This window comes from Neopelma chrysocephalum, unplaced genomic scaffold (genome assembly GCF_003984885.1).
Source record: "Neopelma chrysocephalum unplaced genomic scaffold, ASM398488v2 Primary Assembly neopelma1_94, whole genome shotgun sequence".
NCBI lineage: Eukaryota > Metazoa > Chordata > Aves > Passeriformes > Pipridae > Neopelma > Neopelma chrysocephalum.
The window spans coordinates 3,510,077-3,528,592 of record NW_020897756.1 but is presented as its reverse complement, the minus strand read 5'-3'; the positions used below and the strand labels follow the sequence as shown (position 1 = coordinate 3,528,592).

At 44.9% G+C, this 18,516-nt stretch overlaps 1 protein-coding gene across 13 annotated transcripts in view; it reads left to right on the top strand.

The window, feature by feature from the left end:
• The first annotated feature begins 856 nt into the window (after positions 1 to 856).
• The window catches only part of PTPRT (protein tyrosine phosphatase, receptor type T), a 443,814-nt gene continuing 426,154 nt past the window's right edge, over positions 857 to 18,516 (top strand). For 9 of the 13 annotated variants that reach the window (XM_027693979.1, XM_027693977.1, XM_027693980.1 and 6 more), the window contains exon 1: positions 857 to 1,322. In XM_027693979.1, coding sequence (XP_027549780.1) covers positions 1,250 to 1,322 — 73 coding nt within the window. In that variant the 5' untranslated portion in view covers positions 857 to 1,249. The remainder of the gene's footprint in view (positions 1,323 to 18,516) is intronic. The other 4 variants (XM_027693987.1, XM_027693986.1, XM_027693984.1 and 1 more) reach the window with 1 other exon arrangement.

The following is an 18,516-nucleotide window of genomic DNA, read 5'->3' as shown; positions in this document are numbered from 1 at the left end:
AACGCAAACGGGTCGTTTTAAACACAAACCTGCGTTCGTGGCCCAAACCCTTCCCGGAGCAGCACAAAAGCGCGGCAGGGACCGATGGGGTGCCGGTACGGACCGATGGGGTGCCTGTACGGACCGATGGGTGCCAGCCGGGGCCCCCGCCCCTCCCGGAGCCGCTGCCGGTGCAACACCGACCCCTGCGGGCCAGAGCCGGGATCGGCCGGGGCGGGGGAACCAGGGCGGGGAGGGGGGAGCGCGGATCGATCCCACCGGGAGCAGCGCTGGGTTCGGTGAGGGAACAGCGCTCCGTGGTACCTAAAGCGCTGGGAGCAGCGGCGTGCCCGGCACCGCCGGGATCGCCACTGGAACTGCGTGACTGCCCAAAGCCAGCCCCGCTGTGCTGGTGGTCGCCCAAGTGCTCTGTCCCGGGGGTCGTAGCTCTCATTTTCCTGTCCGACTTCCAGCTTAGATGGCTGATCCATACGGATCTGTTCGCTATTCAGTGCCTTTCCACCCCCCCCCCCCCCCCCCCGGGGGCCATGCTTTTTGGGTCAAGAAGTTACCTCCGGAAAGCAGTTTTTTAGGGTAGTGCCCAGGATTGTGTCCCCGCCTGTGCCGAAGCCCGGGAGTGCCCAGTGCGCGGTGTGACTCGGTGTTTAGCACTGAACTCTCCAAAGTAAAGTGAATGATGATGGAAATTACTATTTTCGGCTGTAGGTGCCTGTGAGCTGTTCGTACCAGCCGCTCCATCAAAACCCTGCAGCGTCTCCCCCTTGGCTCCGACAGAGGGTCGCTCCCTCCAATCCATCCCCAATCCCACCCCCAATCCCAGCCCTCCGCTCAACGCCATCCCCTGCACTGACTCTCCATCCGCGCTGGAAACAGGGCAAGGAAAACCTGCGAGCGATGCTGCGCTCCAGCCGCGCTGCCGCGAGGGCGACGCGTGTGCGCGCAGCGGGGCTCGAATAAGGGATCCGACCCACCCCGAACCTCTCCTCCCTCCCCCCCATCCGGGGGAGGGGACCGGGGAGGGGGTGCCCCGGCAGCGGGGCCGGCTCTGCGCGGGCGCGGCCGGTGCTGGGCTCGGGGGGCACCTCCCGCCCGCCCCCCGCCCCGCTCCGCTCCCCGCCCGCCGCCGCCACTCCGGCGGCTCCGCCGAGCAGCGCCCGCGGCTCCGGGGCCGCCGCGCTCGGCCACCAATGCGGGGGACACCGGCGGGCAGGAGGCAGCGGCTCCGCGGCAGGTGAACTCTGGGGAAAGGATGACCGGCGTGGCCGCGATCGTCTTTCTCCTGCAGCTCTTCTCGCCCAGGGCGGAGGGACAGGTCTTCCCAGGTGAGTGATGCCCGCGCCCGGCTCGGCTCGGCTCTCCCCCCACCGCACCTCCACCGGGTTATCCCCCCGCTGCGGCTCGAACTCTTCGCTTCATCCCTTCCTCTCCGGCCTCGCGGGGAGCTCCCGGTGCGAGCCGGGGATGGAGGAGGCTCGGAAGGCTCTGGCCGTGGAGCGGGAAGCCCTCGGTGCCAGCGGGAGCGAGAAGCCTCGGTACCCGGCGGTGCCGGAGCCGCCGGGGGATGCGGGAGGCTCTGCCCTGTGCGCGGGGTCCCGGCGGGCTGAGGGCCGGGGCGGGCTCGTTCCTGCCAAACTTGCGTGTGGCGAGAGGTGAAAGCATCGCTTTTATTCCGGGATTCACGATATTTGAGGGTTTTTTGGGTGGTAAGCAGCGTTTTACCACCAGTTGGCTCCTGCGGGATGAGCAGCGCGGAGGAGCCGCTGCCTTTCCCACCCTTAGAGAAGGGGTCTGGGCTCGGTCTGGGAAGTTCAGTGGCAGTTGTTTCTCCCCTTGTATCTTACAGCTCCGGGAACTTTCTCGGGGGTTCAGCCACTCGCACCGGCTCCTTCCCAGTTGTCACTGTTTCTGTCGCTCTGATGTTAAGGAGTACTTTGCTCCCTGGCATGTGTACAGTAATAGTAGCCGGCTATTTTCTCCCTCCTACGAGTGCCTTTAGGCATAGTTTGAATTACTCGAGGAGGACAGGTGCTTATAGAGCTGGTTTCCTCCTCTTGTGGTATTTTCTAGGTAAACCAAATATATATGGGTCTTGTTTTTCTCTTGGTAATACGACAATTGTTTTCTCATTACAGTGTCTTTATGGTAAAAAAATAAACAATTATAACTTTCTTCTCTCCTGACTTCATTTTAAAATATTTTTTTCTATCTGTATATTTACGACAAGTAAAATTTCCCTGTGTAACTTTGCTTAGCACAGGGATACATCTCAGTGCTTGTGACTTGGGCATGTTGGAGGTACAAAACTCAGCTGAGTTCATCTCAAACAGTGGAGGATTTGTGTTAGTTAAGACCGAGAGCTCGAATTACTGAGTCTTGCTGCTTTGAGGCAGAACTAACGGAGTGTCAGAGATGCTGAGTGCTGTGTGCACCTTCCACCGAGCCCCTGGGTGGCTCAAAGACAAGGCTGAGTGTGAAGGGCCGGGCAGACCCTCGGTGGTGGAGATGTTGTCATCAATCCGGCTCACTTTGACACCACCGGGATCTTGTTTAGATTGCTAGGCAACTGCACAGAGTGAGATTTATTAGAGAGGCTGGGAAATCTAACCTAGTTAAATAGCTGCTGCCTTGACTAAGCAATATGTGGAGCTATTTTTCACCCCCCCCTTTTCTCTCTCTTCCAACTGTTTTTGTGTTCTCGACACTTGTCATATCAATTGAGATTAGTTCCTGAGCTTTTGATGAATCATTTAGCCAGATGCTTGGAAAGAAGGGTGTTCTGTGAAAATAGCAAAGTTTTAAGGGGGCAGAAAACACTTTGTATTGGAGGGAGATAATGTAATATGAGCTAAACACATGCAAATTTAAGGATTAGCCAGATGTTTTCCATTATTTTTAGGAAAGCCGTGAAATATTTTGTTTTAATTATCAGTTCAGTGGAAATCGTGACTGCGAGGTTTTTTAATCATTAGTATCGCCTTCCTCCTTCTATTTGAGTGTTTCTTACCATTCAGAGGAGGTGATTTTAATAATAATGTTTTCTGAGCTGCTTTTAGTGCCAAAATGAAAAAAAAAGTTTTCTCCTCTTAAACTAAATATCTGGTGTGAAGTGTAGCAGTCTGGACTGTGTCCATAGAGCTGATATTTTTATGGTACAAAGCAGAGTTTTTCAGATGCATTTAGTCTCTGAAATTTCAGTGAAGTTTGGAGCAGCTCCAGTTCGTGCCGTGGGTGCCTTTCCCCAGCTTCCATCAGGTGGTGCTCTCTCCATAACTATTACGATGCAAATACCTCCCGTCTGATTATTTTTCAAAGCCTAATGCGTTTATTCAGAAGCCTTTTGTTAAACATCCCGAAAAATCGCTGTGCAAGTTGTTGGCTGTTTTTTTGGGGGGGGGTTTATTTTTTTAAATAATCGTTGGGCTAAGAAGTGGGAAAGACACAAGTCAAGGCAAAATGTATTCAGTTCCTACCCAATTTGCACAGCTGCTGCTGCTTTGTATTATCCACAACACAAAATTAGGAATACTACAAGGAGACAGCAGAATGCTCATGGCTTCTGGAATACCTCGTTTCATGTTGAGGGAGCTGGCTAACACTCGCTCCTTTATGTAATTTCTGTATTGCTCTATTTATAGCTCTTCTTCCCTGCACTTGCATCCAGTTCCTTGCAGCTCTTGTATTTATTTGTAACTCGAGGTATGCTTTTGAGGTTCTAAACTTGTTGGTTTAGCTTTAGGGTCAGCTGCTGATTTAAACCCTTTACTTTCCCATGGGAGTGACAGAATTAAGACCAAATAATTCTAATAGTTCCCAATCCTTCCAGGATTTCAGAAATGAAGAAACTTTGCTTACAGGGAAGTTTTTTCTCCTGAAAGCACGTGTGCAATCTCCCACTAAATATGTGGGGTATTCTTGCAGTTGCTGTGCACTTTGCTACTGTCTGCTCTGTAGCATTTTTAGCACAACAGGGCGACAAAAAGAGAGATTAAAGTCATTTGCAGCTGTGAAAAAGCGTTTGGGGCAGAGTAGGACAGTGGGTTTACATTGAGGCTATTGCCCCGAACACCAGATTATTTGAAACTTGTTTTTCTTCTGGTTTCATTGTCTGCTTTAATTTCTTTTTTTCCCCCATACTGGTTGTTTCTCTGTGGCAGAGCTCCTGAGCGCTTGGATGTGGAGCTGCTTTCAAAGGCTGCTACTACACTGTAAAGTTATGGCAAGTGAGAGTTCATTACACCGGATTCGTCCAGGGAGGACACATGATGAAAAGGGAGCAAAGAGGAAGGAAATTTGGGGGGGAAGCTTTAATTTAGTAGGAGTTCATTTGCTGGGATTTTCCTGTCAGTAAATTGGCGATGAAAAACGGGTCTTTCTGAGCGAGCTGCTCTGTGTGGCAATTGTTAACAATGCAGCCATTTAACTCAATAATCACTTTTCTCTCCCTCTGGGGAGCTGTTAGCACCACAATTCCACTTTATTTTTATCCCTGGCTGGCTCGATTTGTTTTCTAATACATAAACAATTAATACTAAGAAGGTGATGTTGTGGAACTGCCTGTTTCGACAGTGGCGACGAAAGGTCACTGTGTGTATAAAGGCGTTTGTGAATCTCTGAGGGATAATCCTTCTCTTTTACAGATGCAGAGCCCTTTTTTACCATCCACCCTCCTGGAAGTCCCTCAGCTCTGCTTTTCTTGTTTAATTGGACTTTTAAAGTCTGTTATGCTCTGTGTGCAGGCCCACGTGCTCTAGTTTTCATTAATATTATGGGGATGATTTGGGGCTCTTACTGTAGAATATTATAGTATATTTTTTTAGAAGGCACCTTCGTTGTTACCATGGAAACCCGAATAGTGGTAAAGATGTAGGTCTCAGGCTCTGAACCTGGAAAGCCATGGACAAGGGTTGTTTCTTACAGGAACAATTACTTTTGTATATAAAATCCAGTTAAGTGGAGAGAAGAAAGGGAAATAAATTGATCTGTTCAGCATTGCACTGACAATCCTTTTGAATAACATTCAGCACGGAAGGATCAGTGTCTCTGATTCTCTCTCTGTATGTGTACGGTGGGTTTTTTTAAGCTCCTTATTTATCATAATAGTTGTTTTATGCCGCTGGTAATTTCCCTTGTAATTTTATAAGTGAGGTGAACGAATGTGTATTGGCAGGTATTGTTCTTTGCCTGAATGGGAAGAGCTGAATGTACAATGGAGAGGTGTGCAATGGTAGCACTGGAGCTGAAGTATTTTGGCAACGAGCAATTTTGAGACTGACTTAATGTGGCCCTAATTAAAAAAAAAATAATAAAAATAGCAGATGTTGTCTGAAATCCACCTACTGAAATCTGATTGTAGACATGGGTTTGTTCACGAATGTGAGCAATAATACTGTGTTTTGCCATAGCAATCCTGCAGCCTGGCCAACATCCACACAAACTCTCATGGTGTTTGGGTGATGAGCAGCAGGATGTGTGTCTGCATTGCTATATAAAGCCCTGTGTCTTTTTAGAGAGATTCCTTAATTTTTTATGGAAACTGCTTCAGTCTGTTTCCTCGGTGTCTTGTAATACACAAATTAAATATGTAACCAAGCCTCTAAAACATACTCGTAGGTACGTTCATAGATGAGGCTTTCCTTGCATGTGTTTCAAACAGCTGCATCCAGAGATCACCTGCTGCTATAACAGACCCAAGTTGCAGTCCAGGTTTCCCTCTGTGATGCAAGAAATCTGTGCCTCCCAGTGCCTTGGTACCAGAGGGTCTCAGTTCCATGAAGAATGATTTGTGGGTTGATATTTCTTGGCTCTGTGTTCATGTTCTTGATAAGAATATGGTATACTTGGCTCTTATGGTGTTCCTTGATAGTTTTCTGGAGCAGTATTACTTGGCTCATTGAAGCCAGTGTATTTGGCCTAGAGTCACTTTTTCTTGGTACCACTCACTTTTCCTAATTCTCTAATTTTTTTGTTTAGCTGATGCTCTCTGTGTTGGTGTTTGGATGTCATTTCATTTGGATGGTATTTGCTTTCTTCTTTTTTTGGAGAAATCCTTACCCACCTCTTAACTATCACCTTCCTGGCCCTGTGTAGTCTCTTACTTTTGAATGTCACTTGCTTCCCACCACCCTGCTCTTTCCAGGCAAAGCCAGAGGAAAAGAACACAAAGGTGGTGATTGTTGTTGATGGCTTTGGTAAGGACTTCTTACAGCCTGGTCCTATCTTCTCCTGCACTTGTAATTACATAACAAGCAATCCCTTTTAGGGTTCATTATTGCAGGCTCCAAAGATCATACATCTTCAGGGTAAAGGAGACAATTACTGTGTCTTAATCGGACTATGCATCATTTAATCAGACCCTCTTGTTTTTTAATGTCCAATAAATACATCCCATCTATCATTGTGGTTCAGAGGTGTCAGATACTTTCCAAACTGGGTGACAGGGCACTGCACATTCCAGAAGAAAACGTTGAGAAGTCAGTTAAAGAAAACAAGGAAAAAGAAGACTAAGCATTGTTTAATGCCACAGTTAAAGATGATGTAATTCTGGGAAGTGTATCCGTGTGGTAAACAGGACAAGAAACCCCAGGAAGAAAAAACCTACTTAGTGCTTGGTCTCCTCTGGCTTTCTTGTTTTCTTTTAACTAGTGCTTGTAAATCAATTCAAGGCCAGCAGCTTGATTCTTTTTTTTTTCTGTTTTCCAGCAAGATCCCTCAGGGACTGTGGTATTGGGAATTCAGGCTCGCTTGGTGAATTCTGCTGCGGTTTGAAGTGGTGCAGCTCATGTAGTTAAAGAATGATTGAGCTGCTTATGGATTTGGGGAGGATGGGACCTGGCTCTTGTTCCTTGATATTTTTGAGTTCATCTCCCAGGAAGGCTGTGGGGTTTGACAGCTGATGATGTTGTGTGGGCACAGATGGGTGCTGCAGCCTGAGCAACCTACGGTTCCACAAACCTCTTTGTTCAGTCCCCTTTGTGCTGGGAGTGCTCTGTGTCCCATATCTCCTGGTTTGCTTGCTGAAATGCCTTCAGATCTGGCTTGAGAGAGGAAACAGAGCTTACCACGGTTTTTTTTCACATACATCCTTGTCAATCTCAGCTTCGTTCCTGGGTAGTGACTATGTGGAATCACTGGGAAGCAGCTCTTGGCTGTGAATTCAGCTGTATGTCAAGGAAAGTAGGGCTGTTCGCTCTTGTCCTCTGCAATGCTGCAAAGAACAACAAAATCGAGAGTATTACAACTTAAGCCAGAATTGATCCATTTTTACACTGAGGATCAATCCTTCCCTCTTTGAATCTGAAAAAAATATCATTACCTGCATGAGTAGAAGTAGAGCTTCATGCTGTGCTGGGGATGTTATTGAAGTGTTGTGCTTTTGACTTCAGTACTGCTGTATTTGTTGCTTTTACTGGAATTACCTTAATCTGCACGTGTGGATCTTCATTCCTTTAGTACTGACTCAAAGGTCAACCCTCAGTAGTGGGGGGGGAAGGAATCTTAAATAGGCAAATACAATAATTTTGTGCAGTGGGCTTTTGGGTTTGGTTTGTTTTTTTTAATGTAAACTGTGGAGCTAGGATTGGTCATGGTGCCATGTGGGTTTATTTAAGATGATGATGATGATTTGTAGAAGTGTTGCTCTGTGGAGACTATGTGTGGCTGTGACCACCTTGTAGAAGTAGGGCATGAAGATGAAGCAGGGGAGGAAGAAGGGAATTAAAGCAACCTGGCTGCTGTATAGATGAGTCTGTCTTGCTTTAAAAATACTTACTGGAATTGTAGCAGCATTTGCTGGATAAGCAGAAGAGCACGTTTGTCAGCAAGATGGGAAGCTGCTGTGCTTGATGGTTCATTTCTCCAGAATAGGGATTTGCTGTCAACGTGCACCCATTTGTGTGCAGGCAGCCCAAATCTTATTCTGCATTTCCAGGTGTGAATTCAGTGCTCTAATGGAAACAGTTGTTGCTGAAACCGTGGAGTGTAATGTGTTTCTGCCACAGCCAGTTATTTCTCAGGAAATATTTCATGTTTTGATACTTCTGCAGAGGTGTGTGGCTGAGAGGGTGTGTTTAAAAAAAAAAAAACCAAACAGCTAAGCCAAGAACCTGTGTGTGTGTAACTCCACACTTGGCTGCTTTGGGTCAGTACCAGGAATTTTTACCACTTTGTTCTCTCTTTGTTCTAAGAACAGAAAAGCACTGAGATAAAGATTGAGCTATTTCTAGTGTTTTCCATGCCTGTCCACCTGTTTGCAAGAGGTGTATCTACCTGCATGTCTGTTCTAGCAGCTGGACCTGCTTTCTCTAGTCTTCAGCTTGGCTGAGCAGAAGTGCTTGTTACCTTCCTTCTCATCCTGGACTTGATAGGCAATTCCCAGTTTGGAGTGGTACTAAGCCATCTCCTAATGAGCATCTTTATCAGAAAGTTCCTTTTCCCCTCTTCATTGTTTATCAGACTTAAAGAAATATACAATTTCATTGTATAATAACTCTGAAACATTTGAAGAGCCAACTGTGCTAAATATTTCAGAGGCATGAAATTAGTCTTTTTTTTTCCTGTACCCTGAAAAATGTTCTCATCTTGCAGTTGTGCAAGAGAGAAACAGCAGAAGAAATGGGAGCAGTGCCCCCAAGGGTGGCAGCTGACAAGGTGCTGGTGTGTTTGGGTGGGTGTGATGACCCACCTTAAGGGGGAGGAAGCACCTAGAGAAGGAAAGGTTAATTATGGAGAAGGTGATGGCAAGGTCAGTGTGCTGAGGTTACAGCAGTAGGAAGAGGAAGGGACAGGTAGGAACAGAAATAGAAAAGGTAAGAGAAATTTGACAGAATAGAAACAGGGAGGAAGGAGACACGAAGCAAAGCTCAGAAGTGAGCTGCTGTTGGATGCCTGCAGGCTGGGAGCATGTTTGGCACTGCCATCATCTCCCTTTTTGTAAGCTAAATGTCCACCAGAGTTATTGTGAGACGGCTTGTTGCTGCAAATTTTGGTCCTTAGACCAAAACCTGGGCTGAAGGGTCTAGTTCTTGTCCTTCCTTAATTTCTGTGATTGAGCAGCTCTTGACAAACCAAAGGGATATGAATATTTTGAATCTACCATTCCAGATTTGCTTAGAAAAGTATATATTTATCTATTATATTTGCCAGTTGCTAACTTTTTAAGAGCCTTAAACATGCCAGAAGCAGTTCTCCCTGCTTTTTCGCTGGCTCAGCTGGTGTTTCATAGCTCTGCTCATGTGTTCACACTACAGTTGCACACTGTTTATTTCAGTAATGAAGAAGAATAAGAATGTGAAAGGAAGAGACTTTGATATATTTACCTTCTGAAAAACATTGCTCTCCCACCCTGTCTGTACCAGAGGAGCTCATGAGCCAGAGCAGCTCTGTCTGGTACCTCAGTGCATCGCTGGGCTCGGGTCTGAGCCTGTGCCAGGCAGCCCAGATGTGACTGTTTTGTGCAGCAGCCAAACCAAATTAAACATCCAGAATTCACTCAGTCCATCAGCCACCTGAGACAAGTTACTCCAGTTCTGGGCCCCTCAGTTTAGGAAGGATATTAAAGTGCTGGAATGTGTCTAGAGAAGGGCAACGAGGCTGGTGAAGAGTCTGGAGCACAAGTGCTGTGAGGAGAGGCTGAGGGAGCTGGGGTTGTTCAGCCTGGAAAAGAGGAGGCTCAGGGGAGACCTCCTGACTCTCTGCAACTCCCTGACAGGAGGGGGGAGCCAGGTGGGGGTCAGGCTCTGCTCCCAGGAACCAGCAGCAGGACAAGAGGGCACAGCTTGAGTTGCGCCAGGGGAGGTTTAGGTTGGACATCAGGAAGAAGTTCTTTACAGAGAGAGTGCTCAGCCCTTGGAATGGGCTGCCCAGGGAGGGGGTGGATTCACCATCCCTGGAGGTGTTGAAGGTGAGACTGGATGTGGCATCAGTGCCATGGTCTGGTTGCGGGGTTGGATCAAGGGTTGGACTTTATGATCTCAGAGGTCCTTTCCAACTCAGCTGATTCTGTGATCTTTGCTCTTTCCCTTCAAAAACTTGGGTTTGAACTTCACTGTGGATTGAGGCAGAGAGCTTTTGTTGCACTGTTGGCTCTGACTGTACAGCACAGTAAACCTGATAAATCTGACTTTCAGATGGGTGCCATGCAGCTCTCTGCGCCCCCGAGCTCTGGCTGGTTTTGCCAGGACTGACTCATTCCCTTTAGGGCACGTGGATCTCTCGGACGTGCCCTGCAGTGCCCTGCTTGTGTCCTGCCTGGAAAGGCAGGTAAAGAGGCAGGGAGGGCTGGTTTGCTGCCAGCAATCCAGGTATTCTGAGGTACTCCTGTGTACAAACACATACATTTAGCTGTTGCCAGGGATGTCTCTGCCTGGTGTAATTGCACTCTCTATTTAATTTTGGGATGCAGGAATTCCATTAAATCTAGGACCCAGTTGAAAAGTTTCCACAAATGATCTAAAAATTTGTAAGAAAGCTGTTCTAAAACAAGCAGTTGCCTGCAGTTCTTGAGGTTCAGATATTCTGGAATCAGGAGAAAGAAATCCATGTGATCTAGTGCAAAATAACACCTTTCAAAAAAAAATGTCGTGGTGTAGTTTTTAAAGGGATTTTTACTGTGCAAATGGTGGTCAAAACACTGCTTCAGCTTCCTGAATAAATTATTTTTGTTAGCGATGGGGTTTCCTACACAAACAGTAAATATTTTTATGATCAAAACATGGGAGATGGTTTATGTACTAACAGTTATCAGCACGTGGTAGGAATGATCAGAGAAGTGGAAAGCTTGGAAATAAACACACTGTCTCTGTTGGCACAGGGATAACCCTGGAGACTGCCAAGACCAGAGCCTGCAAAAATAAGAAAGTATAATTAATTGTCCTTAAATGAACTTACCAAGCAAAAATAACCCTTTTCAAGTAAACACTCAACTCTGCATTTTTTATATTTTTTTTTTTTTATTATAAAGCTCTTCTATGTGCTGAAGGTTTTAATGTTCTGTAACGTGCTTATTAATATTTCTGTGCATGTTTAGTGTAAATAAAAATTAACATAGTGTAGCTGCACTGGACATCTGTTTTACCCTTGCACTTTGATTTTTTTTTTTTTCCTAGTAATAATACAAAATTATTTCTCAAAATGGCTGGGAAGTAATAATTTAGAACGTTACTTGGTGGTTTTTGAAGGTCAGTTGGCTGCTGTTTATATTATATTAAATCATTCCTGGTTTTGTTGGGTCTTTTTTAAAGAGGTTTTTCTTCCTTCCAGTGGTTCCTTTGCCTGTGTTGGTGTGAAAGGCTTTCATGGCAAGAAAGCAGAGAAGTGTTATTTCCCCAAAATCTCTGTGCTGATGAGCTGCTCTTGCCAACAAAATACTAAATAAATGTATCTTTTATTGAAAGAAATACCAATTTTCCTTGTTTTCTCTGGTGTAATTCCCAGTGGTCACTGACTTCAGGGTGATCTGCAGGTGTTTAAAACCTGAAGCAACATCAGCATCATCAATACAAACACTCCAAACTTGTATTATCCTCCTTAGCAAGTGTAATTCATGTTAAAATTGCCAAAGGAAGTACAAAATGAGTTTTGGGATTATATAATTGTATATAACAATTTATATTTATATATAACGTGGTTCCTCATAATATAGGGGATGGCAGAAATATCACTCATCAGATTCAGACTTCAGATGCAATTCCCATTAAAGATAAAGAAAAGGTAGAAGTAGTTCCTTTATGAAGTTTTCTTAGTGCTGATGAACTCTTTTTTTTTTTAACTGAAAATTTGAAAAATTAGGTCAGAATTGAGAGTCTTGGGCAGAAATTGAGCCCAAATCTTGGGAAGTATTTCATTATGGATCAGAGTAAAGGTGTACAAAGTGATTTTGAGTGGATGAGAGAAATCTGGGAGCGATTAATGCTGAGATTTTTGAGAGGACTGACTGACAATTGATGGTGTATTTGCATAAAACCAAGTACACTAAGGGCAGAATATGGCACCTGCTCTCTTTGTATCTTTAAAAAAAGCATGTCAGGGTGTTTTTTCTGTCTGGAATATTCCCCTCAACCCTGAACATCATCTTATTTCTGAGAGTGACAAATTAACATACTGAGAATACCCACAAGTGGCAGCAGCTTCTCTTTTAAACAAAGATTTACAATATCTAAATATATTTAACTTCTGGACCTGTAACTGAGAATGGAGCTGGGAAGGGGAGAGCACCTCAGAGGGAAAGAAGGGAGAATTATTTAATGTACACTGAAAGGAATAAAATAAGATTAAAACAAGAGAAGAATTATTTTTAGCATTAAGAAAATCTTAGAGCAGGCCCATGAGGCTGTGGAATTGTGTCCCAGAGGAAATGGTGGAAACTCTGTTGCCTGAGTCATTTTAATTTAGGACAAAATAATTGACTGTGTTTTGTAGAGAGGAAAAAAAGTACTGGAATGGAATGGAATAATCCACTGCAAGTTTTTCTTTTGCCTGTGAGTTCCTAAGTTTCTTATAATGCTGCTGAAGAGGAAAAAGAGGAGGAGGTATAGCAATAAAAAAAACCAGGAAACAGGATGCTGTATTTAGCATATAATAAGTGTAAATAATAACACATACTAAAGCTTCTACACTGTGTTTTAATAAATGATTATCTCTTGCATATCTGTTAAATACCAGCAGCTTTATGGTGAAGGCAACACTGCCCCTCCAAATCCCTCTCACTCCTCCCCACCCCCAAATCTGTATTCAGACCCGATCTAACCTGGGGGCAAATAGAGAGTTTGGTACTAAAAAAACCCAAACAACTCAGTGAAAACACCACACACAAACAAACTGCTGAAGTCTCAGACAAAAAAAAAATGAACCAAACAGAAAAGCAGCCCAAACAAAACAACAAACCCCAATTATGAGTGCAACATGCGATTTGTAAGTGCTAAAAAAGCACATAATGTACCAGTCAGAGAGAGGGGGAGTGTGAAGCGTGTGATGTCTTATTTCTGCACGAGGTTCCTGGGTGGTTGTGGGTGAGCTGTTGAAGGGCTTGGGCAGGGGAACATCAGCTGTTAACCCAGTGGGGGCTGAGCTGGGGGCTGGATATAACACCTAAAAGGGCTTTATGTGTCTCATCTGCAGCTGAAATCAGTGCTGCTGTTTCCCACATGTAGGATTAATGCAGATTCCCGAGGGCTCTGAAGATCCCTGAGCTTCCAGTGGGGAATGTGGTGTTGACATGGGGCTCTTCCCTTAATCTCTGAATCCCTAAAGTGAAAGGGTTGAACACAGAGCTGTGAGGTGGGTGGTGAGGGAACATTTCTGAAGGCCCAGAAATTCTATAGCTGTGGAGAAACCTGAGAGGAAATTAATAATTCTCTCTGTGGAGCTCAGTTTGCATAGTGTGCAGTAAATAATGCATGGGGCCACGGAGTTAACAATGAGAATAAACCAAAATACCAAGGAGCTGCTCCTTCAGTCAGGCCCATCCATCTTTTGCATAAACAACAAAAGGTCCCGTAGCAGAAAAGTGTGTGATCAGGAGATTTTGTTTGTTTGTTTTTTAAACTCAAATTTTCAAGAGGATTGACACAATTTTGTGGTCAACCTTCTGTTAGTGCAATTAGAGAGCTTGATTATTTGTTGATGTTAATATTGCTTTTTTCTTGGACTCCCTCTGTGATAGGGAAACTCATCACCGGAGCTGCTCAGTAATTTAGGGGCTTCTCTTTTTGACTGCATGAATGTTCTGTGGGGGCTTTTGCTGCTGCTTTGGAGTCATGAGCTGGTCTGGGTGTAACTCTGCAGTACCCTGCCTTGTCTTTTTTTTATGCAACATCACCCCAGAATTGATAAAGTAGGGATATGAGCAAAAGTTTGGCTATTTGGGCAGAGTAAAGTACTTTTCTAGCCTAAATCATTCCATCATTCTGTGCTGTGAAAGAAGCTTATGACAGGTCACAAAAATCTGGGAGAAGTGTGGTGGAATTAATAAATTTGCTTTTTGCTGTCAGGGATTTAGGTCCCATTGACATCTAATTCATGCAGGAAGGCAAGGCTGTCGCCTTTGAGGCTCTGTCTGTGCCAGAAAGGTTCATTTTTCAGAACTAGATGGCACTTGGAATGTTTGTTTTATGGGAACTCAGGGAAAAAAACCAGAGCTCTGGGAACTTTAACTGTGGTTTATTGATAAGTGTCCATAGAGCTGGACAGACAGCTTCTCCACAAGGTGATCGTGGAGGGTTGCCAGGGACTGTATTTGTGGTTTAGACTTGACTTGCAAAGAGACAGACTGTAATTATATAGGATTTGTGGTTTTATAACTGTTTACTACCTGAGGCTTTGTGGTACACTCCTTGTTTGACTCAAAATCAGCAACTTGTGTGCAATTAAAATCACCATGTGCTTTGCTCTCTTCAGCTGGAATAGTAGAAAGCTGGGTGGGGAAACCAGTGCTGTTGCAATTATATCAAATAGTTTGAATCCCATTAAAGGAAAAAAGGAGGAGAGAAAATGCTGTTATTTATCAGTCAACTTGAGGGAATTCGTGTCTTCTGAAAATTTAGCTTCAATCTTATTCATTTGCTATTGTTCTCAGCTTGTATATTGTTGTAGTGTTAAAGGGAACAAATTAAAATGAGTTTATTTAAATTTTTTTTTCCTCCTTCTTTATACCCTCAGGCATCCAACCCTTTTTCCTTACTCTGCTCTTTGCTTCTGCAAGCCACAGAATGGCCAGTCATTCCTGCTGTGTCCGTGTTCCTGCAGTGCCCATCAGTGTTTGGGGATGTTCTGGGAATTTATTGTGGCAGCAGGTGTGTGTGTCTGTGTGCTCACAACATGTGCCCAATAAACCTGCAGATCCATTCCTGTTCTGGGGCTGTAAAGGTGCCTGGATTTATTTAGGAATCCTCTAAATCCCCCCTGTAGCAGCTCTGTTGAGAAGAGTAAAAAGGTTAAAAAAACTCCCAGTGATTAAAAACGTTTTAGGAGATCCTTTTCTAAGAGGATTTTTCTTAGTCTTTGGTCTTAAAAGTTTAACTTCTTACATGTTTTATGGAGGGAAGACAGAGCAGTGGTGGCTTTGTGCCATGCTGTTGGTACAAGGAGGAAAGTCCGTGTGGAGGGGATTGTCCCATGTTTTTGGGCTGCCAGCAGCTCATGGGCTTTGCTTTCCCAAGGCTGGTCCTTCAGCTCATCCCAACCAGCCACCAGAGCATCCCCCCAGGCCTGCCAGGGGCTGCTGCTGCTTGGTAAAGCATCTTCTGGTGAGAATGAACACCAGGGATCTTGAAATCTTTAAAATATCCAGCAGGGCAGGGATTGTCCCCCTGTGCTGGGCACTGCTGAGGCCACGTCTCGAATCAGGAGTTCAGCTTTGGGTTCTTCCTGACAAGGAAGACACTGAGGGGCTGGAGTGTGTCCAGGGAAGGGAATGGGCTGGAGCACCAGGAGCAGCTGAGGGAGCTGGGGGGGCTCAGCCTGGAGAGAAGGAGGCTCAGGGGGGACCTTCTGGCTCTACAACCCCCTGACAGGAGGGGGGAGCCAGGTGGGGGTCAGGCTCTGCTTCCAGGGAACAAGGGACAGGACAAGAAGGAACAGTCTCAAGCTGTGCCAGGCGAGGGTTAGACTGGATATTGGGACAATTTCTTCACTGAAAGGATTGTCCAGCCCTGGCACAGCTGCCCACGGCAGTGTTGGAGTCTCCATCCCTGGAGGGATTCAGAAGATGTGTAGATGTGGCACTTGGGGACATGGTTTAGAGGTGGCTTTGTCAGTGCTGGGTTAGTGGTGGAACTCTGTCTCAGAGGTCTTTTCCAAACTAATGGATTCTGTGATTTGATGTTGGGGAAGAAGCTTGTGACAAGTTGTAAAAATCTGGGAGAAGCATGGTGAGATTAATAAAATGGCTTTTTACTGTCATGGATTTAGATTCCACTGGCATCTAATTCACACAGGAAGACAAGGCTGTTGCTTTTTAGGCTCCTGTCTGTGTTAGAATAGAAACTTAGTTCATTGTTCAGAAACAGATGGACCTTGGAATTTTTCTTTTATGAGAACTCAGTACAAAACAAAAGTCTGGAAACTTAAACTGCAGTTTACTGGTAGTACATGGCTGTAAGACATTATGGACAGCAATGAAATGGCACAAAGTAATGGGAGCACAAATCACATATTCAAGCTGAATATTTATGTATGAATTGACCTTGACTCTTTCTACTCCCTGGCCTTTTAATGTTTTAAAAATAAAGAAAATACCCACAAAATTATTTGTTGTATTGAATACTGTTCCCTTGGATACCTCTCTTCAGATAATAACTTTGATTCCAAGGATATTAAGGAGGAGGAGAATGTTCATGTTGCTGTTTTATCACAAGGAGAATTGAGTACAGGAACATTATTTGTCACATATGTGTAATTAATTGCACAAGGAAATGATTTAAAGGAAATGTATTTGAACATGATCATGGATCAAGGTCTTCCCCTCCCCCAGCCCTTTATAATACTTCACTGTTAATTAATTCCTTCAGAAGTAAGGATATTTCAGCCCTCTCTCTGCTGCTGGTTCTCCAGGACAGTCAGAGAGCTCTGAGTCACCACACTTGCATTTTGTAGTCTCACAGGTGAGAATGAAACCTCGCCCTTTTTAGCAGCTTTAGCTTTTGTGGTGACAAAGCAGCCTGTTGAATGTTGGGCTGAAACCATGCAGGTTGTGAGAGAAGCTCCTTCCCTTCACAGCACTGCTCATACTCACAGGGATTTCTGAATTGGGACACCCTCCATCAGGAGACAGATGAGTCTTTGGTATTGTGCTTAGATTGGGGATTTTGGGGGCTCAGTCCTCTGTTCCAGGCTCTTATCCCCTCCTTGTTTTATAACCCTGGACAAGTGAACTTTTCCCATGTCTCAGTTAAGTCTCATGTAACTGGCAGAGGTGTTTCTTTTCTATCTCACAGGAGTCTGGAAGAGCTTAATGAGCACTTGTGAAATATTTCAAGGTCTCTTGATGAAAGGTGATGAGTGCAGTGTGTTTTCAGGCTGGCTCCCCTCTCCCAACAGCATCACATGATACCTTCTCTAGAAGGTTTGCTTAGACCTTGGCTGTCTCCCATGAACATGTGTTCAATGACATCAGCAGAGCTGCTTATTTTTTACCTTCCAAGAGTTTCTTATCACTAAGCGGTGCCAGCTCTTCCTTGCAGGAAGAGATCCATAGAATCACAGAATGTTTGAGGTTAGAAGGGACCTTAAATATTATCTAGTTCCACCTCCTGCCATGGGCAGGGACACCTTCCACTAGACCAGATTTTTCATGGCCTTGAACACATCCAGGGATGGGGCAGCCACAGCTTCTCTGGGCAACCTGTGCCAGGGCCTCTCCACCCTCACAGGGAAGAATTTCTTCCCAATATCTAATTTAAACCTACTCTCTTTCAGTGTGAAGCCATTCCCCCTTGTCCTTCAGGTGTTAGAAAGCTGCAATGTGGTCACTCTGCTACCAGTCCTCTACTAAGCAGCAGAAATGAGCTGATGGTCCCACTGGTGGTGTCAGAACTTGTATACTGAGTCATCTTCCAGAATTTTAGTGTGTGAGAGCGTTGTATCTTAAACTTGTCTGCCCTTGTTGCCTTTCCCAGCCAAAGACTAGAGGTCAGGGTTAGAAATAAAACTGTACTTTCATAGTGGAGACCTGTGTGTGAGACAGGCCAGAGAAATAATTGTTTAACTGGGGGTTCTTGGGAGAAGGTGGTGTAATTCTTTGGGGAGCTCCTCTAGGCTGGGGCTGTGTGTAACCTTGTTAACAAAAGACATCAGAGAGGTTTGCTGGAGGATGTGATGTGGGTGCCTTGCTCCCCAGAAATGAGTTTTGTGTTTCCTTGGGCACAAGAAAACTTCTCTAAGCTCTTGACCCCAGTGCTTCTCTTCTTCCAGCTGATTGGACTTGGGTTATAACCTGCCTTAAATATTAGACTGTGCCTGAATGAGTAGTGGAGCGTGTTCATGTCATTTTAGCACAGTGGATGCCTGGAGATGTCTTCATCATGAATGGATTCTGGGACTTGCCTTTTTGGAAGGTGCTCTGTGTCAGGTGCCAGATGCATCAAGGCAGGGCAGCCAGTGATTTTCACACAGCTGGCACATCTGCTTTTTAAGAAAGATGGTGTGAGAGCAGATATACAAATACTGCCGAGTGCAAGAGGTTGTTTTTTTTTTTTTTTCATTTTACGGGTTGTGAAGAATTGATTTTTGAGTTGAAACCATCCTTTTAATTTGTGATGGATTTATGTCTGTGGTGTAGTAGAGAAAAACTTTAATGCATTTCTTTTGGGCATCGAGGTCACTTTTATAATGGACCCAGGTCATTCTGGTTTGTCATACAGTGACAGGTTTGAGAGGTGAAGCACAAAGCTATTCAGGTGGGCTCTTTATTTTCCTCCTGAGTAAAAACACAGCATTTAATAGGACTTCTGAACCTTTCTCCTCACCCCAAGTCAGCCAGAAGTTCCTATTATCTTTTTCAAGTGTGTCTTGTATGAACAGTGA